This window comes from Artemia sp. Qi Xiang Cuo, chromosome 9 (genome assembly GCF_049724085.1).
Source record: "Artemia sp. Qi Xiang Cuo chromosome 9, ASM4972408v1, whole genome shotgun sequence".
NCBI lineage: Eukaryota > Metazoa > Arthropoda > Branchiopoda > Anostraca > Artemiidae > Artemia > Artemia sp. Qi Xiang Cuo.
The window spans coordinates 62287879-62312306 of record NC_142802.1 but is presented as its reverse complement, the minus strand read 5'-3'; the positions used below and the strand labels follow the sequence as shown (position 1 = coordinate 62312306).

The following is a 24428-nucleotide window of genomic DNA, read 5'->3' as shown; positions in this document are numbered from 1 at the left end:
TTTAGCGTAGAGAGCGAGGCTTTAAGGAGGAGGAACCCCCTCGTACACGGAAAAATTTCTGTTCGTTTGTTTTCTTTTCCTAACGGTTCTTTCTTCTTGTCATGCATTTCTAGCCTGGTCAAATAATGCATTCATTGCTTTTTTCGTGCCTCAGGTGTCCCAAGACATCTCCCAGATACCCCCGGGGAGTGTCTGAATGTGGCTATGTGGCTATGGGAATGTTTGGCTGAATATGGCCATAAAACATAACAATGGCTTTTTCTGTCTCACTAAATTTATTAAAATATTAGATATCTGCGCTCAAAGTATTTTCAATTTTCATTTCTACCATTTGATTTCATTTCAATTATCGAAACAAGTAGACATAAAGTAAATTTCCTAATGCCCAATTTACAATAGATTTTACCCTGAGATGGAATTCGCGATAGCTTAAATCAATCTTGACCTTTTTTTTAGAATTTTCAGCCAGTCGGAAAATTCTACGAAAAATCTAATTGGCTCAACTTAGCGCTAGCTAAATTTCAGTATTAGTAAAATCTGTACTTTCTCATTATGTGGACACCTCTAAAAAGTCAATTTGGTTAATGCTAAAGAAATAAAACAAAATAGGATGAATATATATAAACAAATTTGGGCTATATATTTGCACATTAGGGGGGGGGTAAAGCATTGCATATATTAAATACGTTTAATACGTATACTAAACCAGAGACAGATACCCGGTTATAATGGTTTATTAACACAATTACAAGAATTACATGCTACAATTATGCGCCCAGAATGCTGAAATGTCCCCTTATCCTGTAAAAATTCAACTGCCTCTTTTTTCTGTCTTTGGCAAATCCCAAATTGTAATTTTAACACTCATATTATATCACCCGTTACGCTCAATTCCACTGTAACAGCTGTTTTAGTACCGGGTCGGTATCTGTCTTACCCGTTTCACTGTTAGCATTCACCAAACTTGACATTTTAGAGGTGTCCACATAATGGGAAAGTACCGTAAAATCTTATTACAAATGGGCCTTAAGCAGTACTGAAAAAGGTTTTGAATCCTAAAAATAAGTACACACCATTTTTAGTTCGCAATTTTTTCTTTTGTAGATGTGGCATCCGGAACAAGAGGAAAGTTATATTAGCCTACCTGGAGTACAACCTCAGCAATATGATGGTCGTGTTGCTCCACAGATTGATCCCAACTATTATTACGGATGTTGCGACACTACCCCTAAGAACATAGAATGCACCTCCGTGATCACAAAGGATCAAAATATCTGTCCGACATCATACCAGTTCCGGGAAAGCCATTACGAGTCCATTCCGGTGCCATATCCTAGTCAAATCAGAGACAATGTTTTAAGTCCTTATTTTTCATCAGTGAAGGAAGAACCGGTTGAAGATACACATCATTGCTATCAAGCAATCACTGATCAATCAGAAAGTCAAAACTTTTATTGCCTGTCTCGGCATCTCGACGAAAAACATAATCCCGATAATATCTATAATAACAACATGTACCCAAGCCTTTGGGGTAATCATAAGTACAGTGCTAATAATGCGATTTATGGCGGGATTCAGTATAATGAAAATTATTATAACTGTACTACAACTTACACCCCACAAAGTTGTCATGAACCCTACATACCAATGCAGTACAATCATGATGCAATTTTTCAACCAAAATCTCCCATTAAGCCCAAACGTGGGCGGAGACGGTGGAGTCGTAAGACTGTGGTGACACATATGTGCTCTTACTCTGGTTGTAACAAAACATACACAAAGTCATCTCATCTAAAAGCACATTTAAGGACTCATACAGGTGAGAAACCATACCAATGCCATTGGAAGAATTGTGGGTGGAAGTTTGCCAGATCAGATGAACTTACTCGACACTATCGAAAGCATACGGGAGACAGACCCTTTCAGTGTAAACTGTGCGAAAGGGCTTTCTCCAGATCTGATCATCTTGCTTTACATATGAAAAGGCACACAAACTCTTGAATCAAAAGCATTTTAGTTTTCGAAAACATAGGTGGAATCTTGTGTAAATCTATACGATAAAGTCATTGAGACTAAAAGGTGCTCATTATGTATGCTCTCAGCGGATTACGTAAATATTTAATTGGGAGAATTGCAGAAAGATAGTTTTCCACAAGTTTATTGATAAAGTGACTGGAACTATTATTTGTGTCTGTAGGAGCTATAGTCTGAACATAAAAGATAACCTAGCCATACTCAGGAAGCCGAAACTAACTAACTTAAGGAGACAACTATTTGTAAGGAACGTGGAATTCTGTTTTTTTTTCAGTCACCTCCTGAATCGCTTTCTTTTGAATCGTGTTTTTTAGTTTTGTCAGTTTTAAATGTTTTAAAACATGCTATGGAAATTCCAACTTATTTTCAATCTAAAAGTTACGGTTATGTCTTTGCAAAGTATCTGTTTAGGCCCTTAATTATGAATCTATTTTGAAGGTTTAATCTGTAGGTGGGCCCAAATTCGTCAAAAAAAGAAACAACCCAAATAAATGATTTGTGTAAAAATTACACAAAAAATCATAATACATCATGAATCATAATACATCTGGATCCTGAACTTTTAGATACCCCCCTTAGCTCTTCGCTACGCACATGCGCTAAAAAAATTAAAATGAAGTTATAATATACTACTTCGGTACTTACGTATTATACCAAACATTCTTGAGAAGTTAGCTCTCTTAGATGTGAGAAAAACCGGTTTTATCTGTCTGTATTCGGAGACAATTAGCTTAGGCTCAGTGGAAAAACTGCGATGTAAGTATATCTTAATTAAATATTTAATATAACGAGTTGGTATAGAAAGGTTAAGTTAGGTTAAGTTAGGTTATGTTTGGTTAAGTATTTGATATAATGCGCTCTGGGCGGCCTGCTTTCCATAATCCTTTGTCTTAGTTTCCATAATTTCTTTTTAAAGTATTATATTTTAAAGTATTTTAAAGTATTTAAAAAATTCTATTGAAATATTGTGGCACCAAGCCGCCTGAGGCCAGCCCAGCTAAGCGATGGCTACAAGTGAGGTGCATGTATCCCCCTAGACTAATTGGCCTCTTAGATTTTGAACAATCCTTTTTGGGGGAAGTGGATGTCACGCTGCCTCTCAAATCTTTATATGTAAATCTGGGTTGCAGTAGTAGCAAGCATTTCCGGGTTGCAGCGGTAGCTGGCAATCCGAGTTACAGCGGTAGCTAGCAACCAAGTAAGAGACGATCACCTCCAATGTTAAGAAATATAAAAACCCATAGCTCCCAAATATCGAATCAAGACAAAAAGTACAGAGTCAGATCAAGACAAAAAGTACACCATTAGAACCGCCTTGTCCGTAACCCCTGTATAGGAAACTTTCTGTCCCTTGGCTTGAACAGCAAGGGAAATATTTTTGGCTGAAAATCAAGAAAAGTGGCAGCTACCACAACATTCTGCCTAAACGGCATGTTTTTTTCTTTTTCTTTCTTGTTTTCCACAGATAGCTTGGCACTGGAACATCGTAAAGAGTTGTTCAATGGCTCATTTTAAAGGAAATTAATTGTATAATAAAGAACGGCCTTTTGCCTATACTAAATTTTATGCGCCACTTAATTATAAAAGTATAGGTTAGTAATTCCACAGATAACTTGCCACTGGAATATCGTAAAGAGTTGTTCAATGGCTCATTATAATGGCAATTAACGGGGTTAAAAACATTTTATAATCTCATGTAGTTGATCTCATGTAGTAGTTATTAATAGATGTTTTGTTTAGACTTTAAAAAGATCCGGGTTGCAGTGGTAGCTAGCAACCTAGTAAGAGACGATCAAGTCCAATGTTAAGAAATATAAAAACCCATAACTCCTAAAAAAAAGTCAGATAAAAAAAAACAGTACACCATTAGAACCACCTTGTCCGAAACTCCTGTATAAGAAACTTTCTTTCATTTGGCTTGAACAGCAAGGGAAACATATTGGCTTGAAAATCAATAAAAGTGGTGGCTACTATAATATTCTGCCTAAACGGTATATTTTCTTTTTTTTCTTTTCCACAGATAGCTTGGCACTGAAACATCGTAGAGAGTCGTTCAATGGCTCATTTTAAAGGAAATTATCGGGGTTAAAAACCTTTTGTAACTTAAACATATTATTTTTAAAAGAGAATACATTTTTCCACTAAAAACTGCATTTTTGATGTCTTTTCATGCTGAAGTCTTTTCAAAGATATTTGATTTTTTTTTTATAGTAAAGAACGACATCTAGCCAATTTTGACTGGAAAATAATTATAATTATAATAAATTTTACATAAAGGATCAGACAGTTCACTATAAATGGGGATTATTTAATTTACATCGGGGTCTTGGTTTTAGAGACAGCTGAATTTACATTAAAAGACGATCACTGAAATAACGAACCATTCCATACATTGAACTTAGTTAGCTACTTGATTGTTTGAGTTTCGTCTCTTACAATTTAAAAGAAGAAAAAGCCTTAGGCTTTTTCCTGTTTGTATTTACAGTAAAAAAATGAACTCAAGCCCAAAGAAACTGATTTACATTAATCCGGGTTGCAGCGATAGCTAGCAACCTAGTAAGAGACGATCACGTCCAATGTTAAGAAATATAAAAACCCATAGTTCCTAAAAAAGGAGTCATATCTAAACAAATATGGGTTGCATCTGTATCTAGCAACCAAGAGTAAGAGCCGATCAAAATATAAAACCCAACAACTCCTAAAAAAAGTCAGATAAAGCAAAAATTACACCATTAGAATCGCTTTGTCCGAAACCCCTATAAATTACAGTAATGACCTATGTCTATCTCATAGTAACTGATGCAACAGGGAAAAGGAAAAAAGGTCTGTGGTATATATGACGTCACATGAGGTTACATTTCTTTCACAAGGGCTAGCAGACTATCAAAAGACCATAGATAAATGTTTAAATGGCTCCTGCTGAAAGATCCAAGGTGCAGCGGTAGGTGGCGACCTAGTAAGAGGCAATAAAGCCCAATGTTAAGAAATATAATAACCCATAACTCCTAACAATAGAGTCAGGTCAAAACAAAAACTGCACTATTAAAAGCACCTTGTCCAAAACCCTTATATAGGACACTTTCTGTCCCTGAGCATTCTGCTGAAGCGGCATCTTTATTTTTCTCTTTTCTTTTCCACAGATAGTATGGCACTGGAACATCGTAGAGTTGTTCAATGGCTCATTTTTTTAAAAAAATGATGGGGTGAAAACCTTTTGTAGTTAAAAAACAATTTTTAAAATCCGGGTTGCATCGGTAGCTAGCAACCTAGTAAGAGACGATCACGTCCAATGTTAAAAAATATAAAAACCCATAGCTCCTAAAAAAAGTCTGATCAAATCAGTTCAGATCAAAACAAAAAGTACACAATTAGAACCGCCATGTCTGAAACCCCTGTATAGGAAACTTTCTGTCATTTGGCTTGAACAGCAAGGGAAATATATTGGCTTGAAAATCAAGGAAATTGGCAGTTACTACAGCATTCTGCTTTTACAGCATTTTTTTTCTTTTTTTCTTCTTCCTTTTCCACAGATAGCTTGGCACTGGAACATCGTAGAGAGTTGTTCAATGACTCATTTTAAAGGAAATTAATGGGGTTAAAAACCTTTTGTAACTAAAACAAATTATTTTTAAAACAGAATTAATTTTTCCACTAAAAGCTGCATTTTTATGTCTTTTCATAGTGCAGTCTTTTCAAATGTATTCGATTTTTGAAGCAATCAAACAGTTTGTTGTAAAGTTATATTAAAAGACGATCATTAGAAGAACAAACCATTGCATACGTTTGACTTAGTTAGCTGCCTGATTCTTTGAGAGTCGTCTCTTACTATTCCAAAGAAGAAAAAGCCATAGGCTTTTTCCTGTTTGTAATCAGGGTGTACATAATTTGAGTTGTCAACATAATAAAGAACGATTACATTAAAAGACGATCATTGGAATAGCCAACCATTGCATACATTGGAATAAGCTAGCTACTTGATTGTTTGAGGTTCGTCTCTTACTATTTCAAGGAAGAAAAAGCCGTACGCCTTTTCCTGTTTATAAATCGTTACATTAAAAGACGATCATTGGAATAAAAAACCATTGCATATATTGGACTTAGTTAGCAACTTGATTGTCATAGGTTCGTCTTTTAATATTTCAAAGAAGAAAAAGCCGTAGGTTTTTCCTGTTTGTAAATAGGTTTTATAATAACATATATGAAGTGAAAGTTGCTTGACTCTGAGAGAAAATTAAGTCATATACAGAAGAATTAAAGTATCCTGGGTTGCAGCGGTAGCTAGCAACCTAGTAAGAGACGATTACGCCCCATAGTAAAAACTAAAGTAACCCATAACTCCTGAAAAAGATCAAAACAAAACTACACTATTAGAGCCGCCTTGTCCAAAACTTCTATACAGAAAACTTACGGTCCTTTAGCTTGAATAACAAAGAAAATATATTGGCTTGAAAATCAAGAAAATTGACGTTAACCATGATATTCTTCACAAACGGCATCTTTTATTCTTTCCGCTTTTTCTTCCTCCTCAGTTAGCTGGGCACTGGAAAATCATAGCGAGCTGTAGAATAGCTCATTTTAAAGGAAATTGCTACATCTAGTGCCCTTTGTAATTAAAAATAAAATAGTTTTTAAAGTAGAATCAATTTTGTAAAAACTGCCTTTTTGATGTATTTTCATACTGCAGTCTGTTGGAACCCTTGGTCCGAGTTTGTTTCAGATAAATGCCCTTCCCAGATTCTTTTCTTTTGGTACCTTAATTATTCTCTTCCTCCAAGTAATAATTATTAATTTTCCTTTAGTTTTGGCGGGGCCATTTTCTGTCCTTCTTTAATTGCGTAGTTGGTTACACAGACCACGAGGCATGAAGTGCGCAGTTGGGGATGATTGACCAGTAATTAGTAAGCCTTTGGAATGGCCGGAAAAATTCACCCACCACCCATCGCAGGCACGTGGCCGGCTGAGCGAGCTAGGGAAAAATTGGAAGTGTCATTAAGTTAGTTGCTTTTTTGTAGCTTGACTGATTACAGTAAGATTTTTTATATTATATAATCTTTGACTTTTTAGCCAAGGTAGAGTCCGAGGAGATAGTTAGAAATATTACCGGTAACCCTTAGCCTCAAAGTGGCCCCTGGGACCATTCGATCACGCTATCGTACCCTAAGGCAGGGTATACTGTAAATCGGGGACTGACATACCCGATAGATACGGAACCGTTGGGGTAAGAGCGGGAATCCTGCTAATATTTGGGCCGACAAGGGCCCCCCTTTAGTAAGTGGCATACAAACATTTTTGCGCCATTTTTGCACCAATATGTGGTGACCCCCGTACCTTACCACCCAAAAAGTTGTGGCAGCAAGAAAAGGAGCTATCAACAGCCCTGATAGTAAATAAATTTTGTGCTTTCGAAGAGACGGGTTAATTTGGCCTAGAGAGTAGGTTATTGTGATTACATATAAAAAGACAAAAATACGCAATCAATTAATAGAATTATGAAGGTCTATAATAGGCTGTGTGGCTTGTTAGACAAATATAAAAAAGAATGACGTCAAATTAATTGGGTTCGAGTTTACAGTGGGAGAATCTCCGTATTGAAAAGTATTACAGGGTTTAAGGACAGATAAGAAAACTTTGGAAGTTGGGTTGTTATTTGAGTGAATTTGCGGACTTGCGGACTATATTCAGTGACGAAGGTTATAAGATTTTTGAAGACTGCAAATTAGGAGAATTTGTCAGTTTGCGCGCACATTGAACAAGGAAGGAGGGAGGCACCTGTCCTATTGTGTAACCTGCCCACGAGGAGATTATATTTGGAATACGAGTATCCAGGGAAGATACGTGATTTCTTTTACAGTGTAGTTCCCCTGTTTGAGTTTAGTCCAGCTAATTCACTAGTGGAATATTCACGCGGTTTTTCAGTTTATTTTCTCGTCCAACCCCTGTTAATTCGTTTTTCGGAGATGTTATTCAAGCCCAAGGGCGGTAAGTTTCCTTTATAGGGGTTTCAGACAAGGCGGTTCTAATGGTGTACTTTTTGTTTTGATCTAACTTTTTTTTAGGAGTTAGGGGTTTTTATATTTCTTAACATTGGACGTTATCGTCTCTTACTATGTTGCTAGCTACCGCTGCAACCCGGATATCATTTAAGGATAAAATAAACTGTTTAAAAATATTATCTTTGATACCTTCGGAATAGAATTCCAACACGCAATCCACTCCACTACTCAGGCTATCAAAAATAATATTTTTAAACAGTTTATGTTATCCTTAAATGATATCCGGGTTGCAGCGGTAGCTATTTGGTCCAGTGCCAAGCTATCTGTTGATTTAATAACCTATACTATAATTAAGTGGCATATAAAATTTAGTATAGGCAAGAGGTCGTTCTTTATTATAATTTTTTAAGAACTATGGGTTTTTATATTTCTTAACATTGGACGTGATCGTCTCTTACTAGGTTGCTAGCTACCGCTGCAACCCGGATTACTATAGATTTTTAACCCAATTAATTTCCTTTAAAATGAGCCATTGAACAACTCTCTACGATGTTCCAGTGCCAAGCTATCTCTGGATACAAAAGAAAAAAGAAAAAAAGAAAAAAAAATATCCCGTTTAGGCAGAATGTTGTAATAGCTGCAACTTTTCTTGATTTTCAAGCCAATATAATTTCCCTTGCTGTTCAAGCCAAGGGACAGAAAGTTTCCTATACAGGGGTTTCGGACAAGGTGGTTCTAATGGTGTACTTTTTGTTTTGATCTGATTCCTCTGTTAGGAACTATGGGTTTTTATACTTCTTAACATTGGACGTGATCGTCTCTTACTAGGTTGCTAGCTACCGCTGCAACCCGGACAAGGGACAGAAAGTTTCCTATACAGGGGTTTCGGACAAGGCTGTTCTAATGGTGTACTTTTTGTTTTTTTTTAGGAATTATGAATTTTTATATTTCTTAACATTGGAAGTGATTTTCTCTTACTAGGTTGCTAGCTAACGCTGCAACCCTGACTGATTACAAACAGGCAAAAGCCTACGGCTTTTTCTTCTTTGAAATAGTAAGAGACTAGCCTCAAACAATCAAGTAGCTAACTAAATAAAATGTATGTAATGAGTTTTTATTCCAATGATCATCTAACTGTACTAGCCTATACTATAGTTAGTATACTATAGCTATAGTTGTTATTATTGAAGCTCTGCTGAAACAGAAACCAAAAAAGTGAAAAATTAACGCTTGCAATAAATGAAATATAAAAGAAAATAATAAGACGATAACTTGGTGTTTCAATAAACTTTAATCTATTTAATCTATTGTATTCATGTATTGATTCAATTGCTTTTTCGTATTTAGACTCCAAGTTTTGCTTCTCCAAGCGTTGATCGTTACCAGAGATTTGGAATTCCTTGAGAGATTTCAAAGCGCTTTGTATGTCTTGTCGAGCTCTTCTTACTTTCGGTAATATTTCAGAATAGTATGTGCTTAAAATATCTTTATCAAGCAAGTCTCGAACTGTTTCTAATTCTTTTATTTTATTGTATATATTCAAGAATGCCTTGTTTTCTGTGGGATTAACTTTCTTAACTTTCGAATCCTGTGACAAGAGTAGTTCGCGAACAGTAGTAGTAGGAGTCAGAGCAGTAGGAGTATCTATAGGAGTAGCAGTAGTAGTTTTCAAAAGAGTAGTAGTAGTAGCAGGAGTATGATTATTATGATTATTAGCAATAAGATTAGATGTATTCGTAGGTGCGGTAGCAGGTGTAATAGCAGGTGCCGTAGTAGAAGGTGTAGGTATAGTAGTTGTAGCTGTAGTAGTTGGTGTAGGTGGAATAGTTTTAGCTGAAGTGGAGGTAGCTGTAGTAGTAGGTGTAATAATAGGTGTAAAGGAAGTTGAGGTAGCTGAAATGGTGGTAGCTGTAGTGGTAGGTGCACTAGCAGTTGTAGTTGCAGTAGAAAGTGCAGTGGGAGCTGTCGGTGAAGTAGTGTTAGCTGAAGTGGTGGCATCGGTAGTTGTAGATGAACTAGTAGTAGCAGTAGTAGTGGCAGCGGTAGTAGTAGTAGGTGAACTAGTAGTAGCAGTAGTAGGTGCACTAGAAGTTGTAGTAGAAACTGTTGTAGTAGCTGTAGTACCAGGTGTAGTTGGTGTAACGGTAGAAGCGGGTAAAGTAGTGTTAGCTGAAGAGGCGGTAGCTGTAGTTGGTAAAACCTCATTTTTGCATGCATCGAATTCCTCCTTACTACAGTTTTCACATATTGTTATTTGACAAACATTATAAGACGAATAACGCTTTAATCTTGTATAGCAATTTTGATCTTTTTTTTGGCATTTAAATCCATTATTGTCCACATCATAAAAAGCTCCCATTTGACAATTTCCTTCAGCATTTTTTCCTTCATAATCATCAAACCAGAACCTTTTCTCCTCAGAAAATTTCTGCTTCAGCCATATTATATTTATCAAATTACAGACCTCACCCATGTCGCTTGGGATTCTTCCTTTTGGTTTTCCATATCCATTACATGTACTACTTAACTCTCTGTAATTATATTCATTTCCTTCGGAGAACAAATAACAAACACAGTCCTTTTTCTCCACACTTGTAAAATATGATGTATGTCGATCCGTTAGGAAAAAATTTCCACGTACAAAGTATTGAAATTCTTTTTTTTTATAACAAAACTCATGATTTATTTTATGAAATACAGGAGATGCTACTTTTATAGAAATCAGTACCATTAATAGTAATTTCATTACTAGTCTAGGCAATAATGTGTATTCATTCTATTTCATCAATTAAGCAAAAGAAAAACCAAACTAATTTTAAATTTTTAAAGTATTTTTCTGGTTTGAATAAAAAATTAAAATTATTGTTCAGACATCATAAATATTTTTGCAGTTTGCAGTTGAATGAAATTATTTTATTTAAATTTTTCAGAAAATATTGTAGTTTCAGTTAACAAATAATTTTTTTGGTGAAACCCCCCAAAAATTACTTCAATTTACATTATATAAAAAAAACTGTATTGACAAACACCATTTACAATGAACTATATCGGTCCTTTATATAAATAATTTTGTAAACTGCAAAAATGTTAACAGTATCAGAGTAATTGCGTTAGTGTTTCAATTCAATCTAGAAAAATACGTAAAAAAATTTAAATTAGTTTTATTTCTTGTTTGCTAAAAGTGACTTGATACAAAAGGAAAGTTCTTAAAGATAAAACAGAAAGTCGTACAATTTAGAGAGAGAGAGAGGGAGAGAGAGAGAGAGAGAGAGAGAGAGAGAGAGAGAGGGAGAGAGAGAGAGAGAGAGAGAGAGAGAGAGAGAGAGAGAGATGAGAAAGAATACGAGAGAGGTAGAGAGAGAGAGAGACATGGATGGAGACGTAAACATAGCTCCAATACCTTATATATAAACAATATATTTAATTGTTTTTTCGAGCCAAGGGACAGTTAGTTTCCGATACAGGGGCATTTTTACAGTAAAGAACGAACCTTAGCCCATAGTAGCAGACATAAGAATATCTAGGTTGCAGCGGTAGCTAGCAACCTATTAATTACATACCATTGTATATATTGGACTTAGTTAGCTGCTCGATTCCTTGAAAAAAAAAATTATTTGCCAACTGAAACTAGAATAATTCCTGAAAATTTTAAATAAAATAATTTTATTTAGCTGCAAAGTGCAAAAATATTTACGGTGTCTGAACAATAATTTCCATTCTTTAATTCAAAGCAGAAAAAAACCTGATAATTTAAAAATTAGTTTGGTTTTCCTTTTGCTTCAATAGACTAGCTACACCATTTTTTACGCCATTAATTTTATATCTTCTTAGTTCAAATTTTTTTGGCTTAACCCGTAAACTAGGTATCTCTATATTGTTGTCCTATATTTACAATGAGAAATATTCAAATTTTTTTTATTTTAGTTTTGAGTTCAGAATCTCTAAAGTTATTATGTAAACCACAAAAATATTTATTATGTCTAACCAATAATACTAATTTTTTAATTAAAACTAGAGCAATACCTGATAATTTTTGAATTAGTTTTGTTTTTTGTCTCCTGGAACCAAAATTTTCTTTTTTGGCTTAATCGCTAAAGTTATCATGTAAACTGCAAAAATATTTATGATGTCTAACAAATAATACTAATTACTTAATTTAAACTACAAAAATACATAAAAATTTTAAAATTAGTTTTGCTTTTTGTCTCCTAGAACCAAAATTTTTTTCATCTCAGTTCAAAGCTATTATTGTATCCTGGAACCAAAATTTTTTTGGTTTGTAACCCGTAAAGTATGTATCTCCATATTATTGTCTTATAATTCCAATTATTTTTTTTTTCAGTCCAGAATCGCTAAACTTATTATTTAAACTGCAAAAATATTTATGGTGTCTAACCAATAATATTAATTTTTTAATTCAAACAAGAGAAATACCTGAATTTCTAACTATTCTAACTGTGTTTTAAACAGTTCTTTTAGTTCTACTGAATATTTGGCAAAAAATGCTCTGTGTAGTAGAACAAACTGTCCTGGAAAGTACGAGACAACTATTGAAAAATGCTCTGAAACTAGATCTGACAAGGAAATTATGATGGCTGGATTCACCTATAACAATCTGAGTAAACATTCAAAACCAAAAATTGGGCAGCAGGTTACTTGGCAATGTCACCCTGATATCTGCAAGCTCTATCCGACGGATATTGAATTATGTATATCCTTGAAAATAATATAGCATTAAAATGTTCAACTGACAAAGTGGTTAATTTCTACCTTGGCGAATAGGATTATTGTGAAATCAATTACAGGGACACAAGAAAGCATGGGCATTCTTTATACTGTAGCCCAAATGAGGGATGTCAGAGCTATTTGCGTTGTCTAAGGGCAATAGCTCCACATTTTCCTGTCTTGACCTGTTTCATTAATAGCGTATACAAGGCAGTATCAAAATCTAAGATTATACAACATATTAATTTACTGAAAATCAAGGGCTCGTACAAGGAATTAAGTCATTATTTAGAAGAAGTGTCAAGTAGACTATGTCGTAATAGTCAAGACGTCATCTACGGTGATAGCAATATTAGAGTTTCTGTGGATGAATATACAATAATAAAATTATTTGGTGAGAGCCTTGATAAGGTAGCTAAGATCAGGGATGTATACCCCACAATGCATTGTGACCGTTGCGAGCAGATAAAGACAAAATACCAATTGAAGAGTCTAAGATCCCTTTCAAATAAGAAAGGTTTTGATGTAATGTTGGCCACGATTTTAGAAGACCTCCAACAGGACATACCCAAAGATGACAGAGAACAGCTAATTCATTGTACAGGTTGGAAAGAGGATGTCATATCCGGGTTGCAGTGGTAGCTAGCAACCTAGTAAGAGACGATCACGTCCAATGTTAAGAAATATAAAAACCCATAGCTCTTAAAAAAGGAGTCAGATCAAAACAAAAAGTACACCATTAGAACCGCCTTATCCGAAACCCCTGTATAGTAAACTTTCTCTGCCTTGGCTTGAACAGCAAGGGAAATATATTGGCTTGAAAATCAAGAAAAGTGGCAGCTACTGCAACATTCTGCCTAAATGGGATATTTTTTTTCTCTGTATCCAGAGATAGCTTGGCACAGGAACATTGTAGATAGTTGTTCAATAGCTCATTTTAAAGGAAATCTCTAGATCTAGTGCCTTTTGCACTTAATTTTTTTTTTATTAATTATTTTTTACGAAAAACTTAATTTTTTATATACAATATTGATCAATGACGTCATAGTCGCTGGATGTACTTAGTATAACATAAAGGCTCGATCATCGAATTTAAGCTGAAACTAAGTAAAGGACAATTATGCCTCCATATATTCACAGTGATGTATAAGATTTCCCATTATATCTGTAAACTGTTCCACTGTTGCCGGTCCATACCTTGGAAGCTTTTCACTAAACATGCAACATTTCTTATGGATATTACTATGAAGTTTTGCGAAAGCATCGCTAGCTGACTTTTCAACGAAATCTATTCTTTCAGAGATAATTTTAATCTTTAATTTTGAATATTTTTCGTAATCCCGGTAAAACATTCGTAAAATTTTTCTCAATTTACAAAGATCAGCCTGTGCGTTCTTTTTACAGTAAAAATAAGAATATCTAGGTTGCAGCGGTAGCTAGCAACGTATTAATTACATAATCCGGGTTGCAGTGGTAGTTAGCAACCTAGTAAGAAACGTAAGAAAAGTAAGACAACCACACCCCATAGTAAAACCTAAAGTAACCCATAACTCCTGAAAAAAGATTCAGATCAAAACAAGAAGTACACAATTAGAACCGCCTTGTCTAAAACTTCTATATAGCAACATTGCCGTCCTTTGGCTTGAATAACAAAGAAAATATATTGGTTTGAAAATCAAAAAAAATGACTTTAACCACGTTATTCTCCATAAACGGCATCCTTTTCTCTTTCCGCTTTTTCTTCCTCCTCAGCTAGCCGGGCACTGGAAAATTATAAAGAGCTGTATAATAGCTCATTTTAAAGGAAATTGCTATATCTAGTGCCTTTTGTAACTAAAAATAAAATAGTTTTTAAATTAGAATCAATTTTGTCAAAAACTGCATTTTTGATGTATTTTCATACTGCAGTCTTTTCATAGATATTTGAATTACGAAGCAATAAAAGAGTTCATGGTAATGAACTTTCTAGAAATAATAGCTACTTTTCTCAATAGTATCCGAAACTCTAAAGAACGAAATTTTGATACCAATAGATACATGAAAGCAAAACAGTTCGTGATAACGAACTGTATGTTGTATAGTAAGAGCGACTCGTCTCAATAGTAAAACTTGCTACATCTAGTTCCTTCTGTAATTAAAGATAAAATATTTTTTTTATTAGTTCCGGGTTGCAGCGATAGCTAGGAACCTAATTAAAAGAGATCATTCGAATCCGGGTTGCAGCGGTAGCTAGCAACCTAGTAAGGAAGATCACGTCCAATGTTAAGAAATATAAAAACCCACAGTTCTTAAAAAAAGAGTCAGATCAAAACAAAAAGTACACCATTAGAACCGCCTTGTCCGAAACCCCTGCATAGTAAAATTTCTGTCCCTTGGCTTGAACAGCAAGGGAAATATATTGGCTTGAAAATCAAGAAAAGTGGCAGCTACTACAACATTCTGCCTAAACGGGATATTTTTTTCTTTTTTTTTCTTTTTTTTTCTTTTTTTGTATCCAGAGATAGCTTGGCACTGGAACATCGTAGAGGGTTGTTCAATAGCTCATTTTAAAGGAAATTAATTGGGTTAAAAATCTATAGTAACTAAAATAAATTATTTCTAAAAGAGAATAAATTTTTCCACCAAAAACTGCATTTTGATGTCTTTTCACACTGCAGTCTTTCAAACATAATCGTATACCAGCGGTAAGAATTGAACCCACGCCTCTGAAGAGACTGGTGGCTAACACCAGTGCCTTGGACCACTCGGCCAGGCTGCCTCTCATAAATAAATATATATGTGAATTTGGGTTGCAGCAGTAGCTAGCAACCTAGTAAGAGACGATCAGTCCAATGCTAAGAAATATAAAAACCCAAAACTCCTAAAAATAGAGTCAGATCAAAACAAAAGTACATCATTAGAAATACCTTGTCTGAAACCCTACTATTATAGTAAAGAACGAACTCTTGCCCTTAGTTACCTACTATGTCATGTCAAATTAGCTAATTAATTTCATCTAATTTTGTTTAAAAATAATTCCCACACCGGGATTTGAACCCAAGACAATTAATTGAAAGCCAACTACCCTAAACCACTAAACCATATGAGATATATATTGTTTATGCTCATTAATTAAGATAATTATTTGTTTTATGATCTCTTATAGCATAAATTTCATCGGATATAGCTGAAACCTAGTAAAGAACAAACCACGGCACATAGTAACTATTTCCGGGTCGCAGCGGTAGCTAGCAACCTAGTAAGTTACATTAAAAGACGATCACTGAAATAGTATAATAAAGAACGACCTCTTGCCTATACTAAATTATATAGGCCACTTAACTATAGTATAGGTTAGTAAATTTTCCGGGTTGCAGCGGTAGCTAGCAACCTAGTAAGAGACGATCACCTCCAATGTTAAGAAATATAAAACCCCTCAACTCCTAAAAAAAGAGTCAGATCAAAACAAAAAGTACACCATTAGAACCGCCTTGTCCGAATCCTCTATGAAGGAAACTTACCGCCCTTTGGCTTGAATAACAAAGAAAATATATTGGCTTGAAAATCAAGAAAATAGACTTTTACCACGTTATTCTCCACAAACGTGATATTTTTTTCTTTCCGCTTTTTTTTCCTGCTCAGCTAGCTGGGCACTGGAAAATCATAGAGAGTTTTATAATAGCTCATTTTAAAGGCAATTGCAACATCTAGTAACATTTGTAATTAAAAATAAAATACTTTTTAAAGTAGAATCAATTTTGTCATTTAATTGCATTTTTGATGTATTTTCATACTGCAGTCTTTTCAAAGATATTTGAATTTTGAAGCAATAAAACAGTTCATGGTAATGAACTCTATAGTAATAATAGCTACTTGTCTCAATAGTAACCGAAACTCCTGGAACCAAAATTTTCTTTTTTGGCTTAATCGCTAAAATTATTATGTAAACTGCAAAAATATTTATGATGCCTAATCAGTAATAGTAATTTTTTAATTTAAACAACAAAAATACATGAAAATTCTAAAATTAGTTTTGCTTTTTGTCTCCTGGAAGAAAAATTTTTACAATAAAGAACGACACCTAGCCCATGTTAACTGAAACATAAATAGGGATTATGTAATTCCCATCAGTATCATGGCTGTTTACATTAAAAGACGATCATTGGAATAACATACCACTGCATACATTGGACTTAGTTAGCTACTTGATTGCTTGAGGCTAGTCTCTTACTATTTCAAAGAAGAAAAAGCCGTAGGTTTTTTCCTGTTTGTAATAATATAGCATGAAATTGCATTAAAGGACGATCATTTGAATATTATCCGGGTTGCAGCGGTAGCTAGCAACCTAGTAAGAGACGATCACCTCCAATATTTACATTAAAAGACGATCACTGGTATAGCAAACCATTCCATACATTGGATTTAGCTACTTGATTGTTTGAGTTTCGTCTCTTACTATTTAAAGGAAGAAAAAGCCGTAGGCTTTTTCCTGTTTGTATTTACAATTAAAAAACGAACTCAAGCCCAAAGAAACTGAACCCCGTGGTTCATTCATATTATCTCCATTATTTTAGCCAGGATGTAAATGAACAAGTTTCTTTTTTAAATTTTAAATTTAATGGATAGTGATTTCATTCATTACATTAAAAGTTCTCGCCAACGGGGAATCGAACCCCGTTCTCCCATGTAACATTAGACTATCGTGCTTACCATTAGACTATCGAAGACTTATAAAGTGAAAGTTACATATAAGATATGATAATAATTTTTATCCGGGTTGCAGCGGTAGCTAGCAACCTAGTAAGAGACGATCAAGTCTAATGTTAAGAAATATAAAAACCCATAGTTTCTAAAAAAGGAGCCAGATCAAAACAAAAAGTACACCATTAGAACCGCCTTGTCCGAAACCCCTATAGGGGAAACTTACCGCCCTTTGGCTTGAATAACAAAGAAAATATATTGGCTTGAAAATCAAGAAAATTGACTTTAACCACGTTATTCTCCACAAACGGGATATTTTTTTCTTTCCGCTTGATGAGCTTGATAAGCTTGCTAAAAACGATCCACAGAGTAGTGATTTGTACATTGCCCACTGGGTTATTGATATCTGGGTTGCAGCGGTAGCTAGCAACCTAGTAAGAGACTATTACGTCCAATGTTAAGAAATATAAAAACCCGTAGCTCCTAAAAAAGGAGTCAGATCAAAACAATAAGTACAGCATTAGAACCGCCTTGTCCGAAACCCCTGCATAGTAAACTTTCTGTCCCTTGGCTTGAACAGCAAGGGAAATATATTGGCTTGAAAATCAAGAAAATTGGCAGCTACTACAACATTCTGCCTAAACGGGATACTTTTTTTCTTTGTATCCAGAGATAGCTTGGCACTGGAACATCGTAGATAATTGTTCAATAGCTTATTTTAAAGGAAATCTCTAGATCTAGCGCATTTTGTACTTAATTTTTTTTATTAATTATTTTTTACGAAAAACTTAATTTTTTATATACAATATTGATCAATGACGTCATAGTCGCTGGATGTAGTTAGTATTAAAATTAGTCCGGGTTGCAGCGGTAGCTAGCAACCTAGTAAGAGACGATCACGTCCAATGTTAAGAAATATAAAAACCCTTAACTCCTAAGAAAAGAGTCAGATCAAAACAGAAAGTACAAAATTAGAACCGCCTTGTCCGAAACCCCTAAAATGGAAACTTACCGCCCTTTGGCTTGAATAACAAAGAAAATGTATTGGCTTGAAAATCAAGAAAATTGACGTTAACCACGTTATTCTCCACAAACGGGATATTTTTTTCTTTCTTTCTTTTCCACAGATAGCTTGGCACTGGAACATCGTAGAGAGTTGTTCAATGGCTCATTTTAAAGGAAATCTCTAGATCTAGCACTATTTGTACATATTTTTTAATTAACTATTTTGTACGAAAAATTGAATTTTCTATTTACAATATTGATCAATGACGTCATAGTCTTTGGATGTAAGTTAGTGCATAAAGTCTCGATCATCGAATTTAAGCTGAAACTAAGTAAAGGGCAATTATGCCTACATATATTCACAGTGATGTATAAGATTCCCCATTACATCTGTAAACTGTTCCACAGTTGCCGGTTCATACCTTGGAAGCTTTTTATCCGGGTTGCAGCGGTAGCTAGCAACCTAGTAAGAGACGATCACGTCCAGTGTTAAGAAATATAAAAACCCTTAACTCCTAAAAAAAGAGTCAGATCAAAACAGAAAGTACAAAATTAGAACCGCCTTGTCCGAAACCCCTAAAATGGAAACTTACCGCCCTTTGGCTTGAATAACAAAGAAAATATATTGGCTTGAAAATCAAGAAAATTGACGTTAACCACGTTATTCTCCACAAACGGGATATTTTTTTCTTTCTTTCTTTTCCACAGATAGCTTGGCACTTGAACATCGTAGAGAGTTGTTCAATGGCTCATTTTAAAGGAAATCTCTAGATCTAGCGCTATTTGTACTTATTTTTTTAATTAACTATTTTTTACGAAAAACTGAATTTTCTATTTACAATATTGATCAATGACGTCATAGTCTTTGGATGTAATCCGGGTTGCAGCGGTAGCTAGCAACCTAGTAAGAGACGATCACGTCCAATGTTAAGAAATATAAAAACCCATAGTTCTTAAAAAAAGAGTCAGATCAAAACAAAAAGTACACCATTAGAACCGCCTTGTCCGAAACCCCTGCATAGTAAAATTTCTGTCCCTTGGCTTGAACAGCAAGGGAAATATATTGGCTTGAAAATCAAGAAAAGTGGCAGCTACTACAACATTCTGCCTAAACGGGATATTTTTTTCTTTTTTTTTTCTTTTTTTTTCTTTTGTATCCAGAGATAGCTTGGCACTGGAACTTCGTAGAGGGTTGTTCAATAGCTCATTTTAAAGGAAATTAATTGGGTTAAAAATCTATAGTAACTAAAATAAATTATTTCTAAAAGAGAATAAATTTTTCCACCAAAAACTGCATTTTGATGTCTTTTCACACTGCAGTCTTTCAAACATAATCGTATACCAGCGGTAAGAATTGAACCCACGCCTCTGAAGAGACTGGTGGCTAACACCAGTGCCTTGGACCACTCGGCCAGGCTGCCTCTCATAAATATAAATATATATGTGAATTTGGGTTGCAGCAGTAGCTAGCAACCTAGTAAGAGACGATCAGTCCAATGCTAAGAAATATAAAAACCCAAAACTCCTAAAAATAGAGTCAGATCAAAACAAAAGTACATCATTAGAATTTAACATAAAGGATCGATACTGTAAATGGGGATTTATCAGGCATCATCAGTAACCGGGTTGCAGCGGTAGCTAGCATCCTAGTAAGAGACGATCACGTTCAATAATAAGAAATATAAAAACCTATAACTCCTAAAAAAAGAGTCAGATCAAAACAAAAAGTACACCATTAGTTTATATTAAAGTACGATCATTAGAAGAGCAAACCATTGCCTATATTAGACTTAGTTAGCTGTCTGAGTTTTACAGTAAAGAACGATCTCTCGCCCATAGTAACTGATATACGGTGGTTCCAGGAGTAGCTACATCCGGGTTGCAGCGGTAGCTAGCAACCTAGTAAGAGACGATTACGTCCAATGTTAAGAAATATAAAAACCCCTAACTCCTAAAAAAAGAGTTAGGTCAAAACAAAAAGTACACCATTAGAACCGTCTTGTCCGAGACCTCTGTATTGGAAACTTTCTGTCCCTTGGCTTGAACAGCAAGGGAAATATATTGGCTTGAAAACCAAGAAAAGTGGCAGCTACTACAACATTCTGCCTAAACGGGATATTTTTTTTCTTTTTCTTCTTTTCCTTATCCGGGTTGCAGCGGTAGCTAGCAACCTAGTAAGAGACGATCACGTCCAATGTTAAGAAACATAAAAACCCATAGTTCCTAAAAAAGGAGTCAGATCAAAACAAAAAGTACACCATTAGAACCTCCTTGTCCAAAATCCCCTGTATAGGAAACTTTCTGTCCCTTGGCTTGAACAGCAAGGGAAATATATTGGCTTGAAAATCAAGAAAAGTGGCAGCTACTACAACATTCTGCCTAAACGGGATATTTTTTTTTGTTTGTATCCAGAGATAGCTTGGAACCGGAACATCGTAGATAGTTGTTCAATGGCTCATTTTAAAGGAAATCCGGGTTGCAGCGGTAGCTAGCAACCTAGTAAGAGACGATCACGTCCAATGTTAAGAAATATAAAAACCCATAGTTCCTAACAGAGGAGTCAGATCAAAACAAAAAGTACACCATTAGAACCGCCTTGTCCGAAACCCCTGTATAGGAAACTTTCTATCCCTTGGCTTGAACAGCAAGGGAAATATATTGGCTTGAAAATCAAGAAAAGTGGCAGCTACTACAACATTCTGCCTAAACGGGATATTTTTTTCTTTTTTTTCCGGGTTGCAGCGGTAGCTAGCAACCTAGTAAGAGACGATCACGTCCAATGTTAAGAAATATAAAAACCCATAGTTCTTAAAAAAAAGAGTCAGATCAAAACAAAAAGTACACCATTAGAACCGCCTTGTCCGAAACCCCTGCATAGTAAAATTTCTGTCCCTTGGCTTGAACAGCAAGGGAAATATATTGGCTTGAAAATCAAGAAAACTGGCAGCTACTACAACATTCTGCATAAACGGGATATTTTTTTCTTTTTTTCTTTTTTTTTTCTTTTTTTGTATCCAGAGATAACTTTGCACTGGAACATCGTAGAGGGTTGTTCAATAGCTCATTTTAAAGAAAATTAATTGGGTTATAAATCTATATTAACTAAAATAAATTATTTCTAAAAGAGAATAAATTTTTCCACCAAAAACTGCATTTTGATGTCTTTTCACACTGCAGTCTTTCAAATTTACAGTAAAGAACGATCGCTCATGCATAGTAACTGATATATGGTGGTTACAGGGGTAGTTACTTGTGGTTCGTCTCTTACTATTTCAAAGAAGAAAAAGCCGTAGGCTTTTTCCTGTTTGTAATGATATAGCATAAAACGAATATCAAGTTGTAAATGACGTCATCCTGGTTGTTATAGTTAAGAACGAACTCTTGCCCTTAGTTACCTACTATGTCATGTCAAATTAGCTAATTAATTTCATCTAATTTTGTTTAAAAGTAATTCCCACATCGGAATTTGAACCCAAGAAAATTAATTGAAAGCCAACTACCCTAAACCACTAAACCATATGAGATATATATAGGAAGCTAATTAATTGTTTTATGATATCTTATAGCATAAATTTCATCGGATATAGCTGAAACCTAGTAAAGAACAAACCACGGCACATAGTAACTATTTCCGGGTTGCAGCGGTATACATAAAGGCTCGATAATCAAATATAAGCTGAAGTCAGTTGACATTAAACTGTTGTCAGTTTTTACAATAAAGAACGACCTCTTGCATATACTAATTACAGTAAAGAACGACATGACCATGCTAACTGAAATAATCCATTTTACATTAAAAGACGATCATTAGAATAATAATACATTAAAAGACGATCATTGGGATAACAAACCATTGCATACATTGGAATTAGTTAGCTATTTGATTGTTTGAGGTTCGCCTCTTACTATTTCAAAGAAGAAAAAGCCGTATGCTTTTTCCTGTTTGTTTTACATTAAAAGACGATCACTGAAATAACAAACCATTCCATACATTGGACTTAGTTAGCTACTTGATTGTTTGAGTTTCGTCTCTTACTATTTAAAAGAAGAAAAAGCCGTAGGCATTTTCCTGTTTGTATTTATAGTTAAAAAACGAACTCAAGTCCAAAGAAATTGAACACTGTGGTTCATCTGGGTTGCAGCGGTAGCTAGCAACCTCCGGGTTGCAGCGGTAGCTAGCAACCTAGTAAAAGACGATCACGTCCAATGTTAAGAAATATAAAAACCCATAGTTCCTAACAAAGGAGTCAGATCAAAGTCAAAAGTACACCATTAGAACCGCCTTGTCCGAAACCCCTGTATAGGAAACTTTCTGTCCCTTGGTTTGAACAGCAAGGGAAATATATTGGCTTGAAAATCAAGAAAAGTGGCAGCTACTACAACATTCTGCCTAAACGGGATATTTTTTTTTTCTTTTTTCTTTGTATCCAGAGATAGCTTGGCACTGGAACATCGTAGATAGTTGTTCAATGGCTCATTTTAAAGGAAATTAATTGGGTTAATAATCTTTTGTAACTAAAATAAATTATTTCTAAATATAATAAAGATCAAACTCTTCCCTATACTAACTTGCATACGCAACTTTACTATAGTTAAGATTACAGTATTTATATCCGGGTTGCAGCGGTAGCTAGCAGCCTAGTAAGAGACGATCACGTCCAATGTTAAGAAATATAAAAACCCCTAACTCCTGAGAAAAGAGTCAGATCAAAACAAAAATTACTCCATTAGAACCACCTTGTCCAAAACCCCTATTAAGGTAATTATAATAAAGAACGACCTCTTGCCTATAATAAATTTTATACGCCACTTAATTATAGTATAGGTTAGTAATTCCACAGATAGCTTGGCACTGGAACATAGTAGAGAGTTGTTCAATGGTTCATTTTATCTGGATTGCAGCGGTAGCTATCAACCTAGTAAGAGCCGATCACGTCCAATGTTAAGAAATATAAAAACCCATAACTCCTAAAAAAAGAGTCAGATCAAAACAAAAAGTACACCATTAGAACTGCCTTGTCCGAAACCAATGTATAGGAAACTTTCTGTCCCTTGGCTTGAACAGCAAGGGAAATATATTGGCTTGAAAATCAAGAAAAGTGGCAGCTACTACAACATTCTGCCTAAACGGCATATTTTTTTTCTTTTTGTTCCTTTTCCACAGATAGCTTGGCACTGGAACATCGTAGAGAGTTGTTCAACGGCTCATTTTAAAGGAAATTAATTGGGTTAAAATTTTTTTGTAATTAAAATAAATTATTTCTAAAAGAGAATAAATTTTTCCACTAAAAACTGCATTTTTGATGTCTTTTCATACTGCAGTCTTTTCAAAGATATTTGATTTTTGTACACAAATCATAATCGTATACCAGCGGTAAGATTTGAACCCACGCATCCGAATAGACTGGTGGCTAACACCAGTGCCTTGGACCACATAAATCATAATCGTATATCCGGGTTGCAGCGGTAGCTAGCAACCTAGTAAGAGACGTACATAAAGGATCGATTAGTTACAAATGGGAATTATGTAAGTTTCATTGGTATTATGACTGCAGAGATAGCTTAAACCTAGCAGAGAACAAACCATGGCACATACTGGACTTAGTTAAATGCCTCATTCTCTGATCCGGGTTACAGTGGTAGCTAGTCCGGGTTGAAGCGGTAGCTAGCAACCTAGTAAGAGACGATCCTGTCTCATATTAGTTAAAAACTAAAGTAACCCATAACTCCTAAAAATAGAGTCAGATCAAAACAAAGATTACAATATTAGAACAACCTTGTCCAAAACCTCTATATAGTTTTCCCATGGCTTTGACAACAAGGAAAATATATTGGCTTGAAAATAAAGAAAAGTGGCTGAAACCACGATATTCTCCATATACGGTATCTTTTTTTCTTTCCGTTTTTTTCCTACTCATCTAGCTGGGCACTGGAAAATCACAGAGAGCTGTATAATAGGTCATTTTATAGGAAATTGCAACATCTGGTGTC

At 34.9% G+C, this 24428-nt stretch overlaps 1 protein-coding gene across 1 annotated transcript in view; it reads left to right on the top strand.

Annotated features, from left to right (window-relative positions):
- LOC148948911 (uncharacterized) overlaps positions 1-2383 on the top strand; it is a 36066-nt gene extending 33683 nt beyond the window's left edge. The window contains exon 3 of the mRNA XM_089094828.1: positions 1105-2383. Coding sequence (XP_088950954.1) covers positions 1105-2001 — 897 coding nt within the window. The 3' untranslated portion in view covers positions 2002-2383. The remainder of the gene's footprint in view (positions 1-1104) is intronic.
- Positions 2384-24428: the final 22045 nt, after the last annotated feature.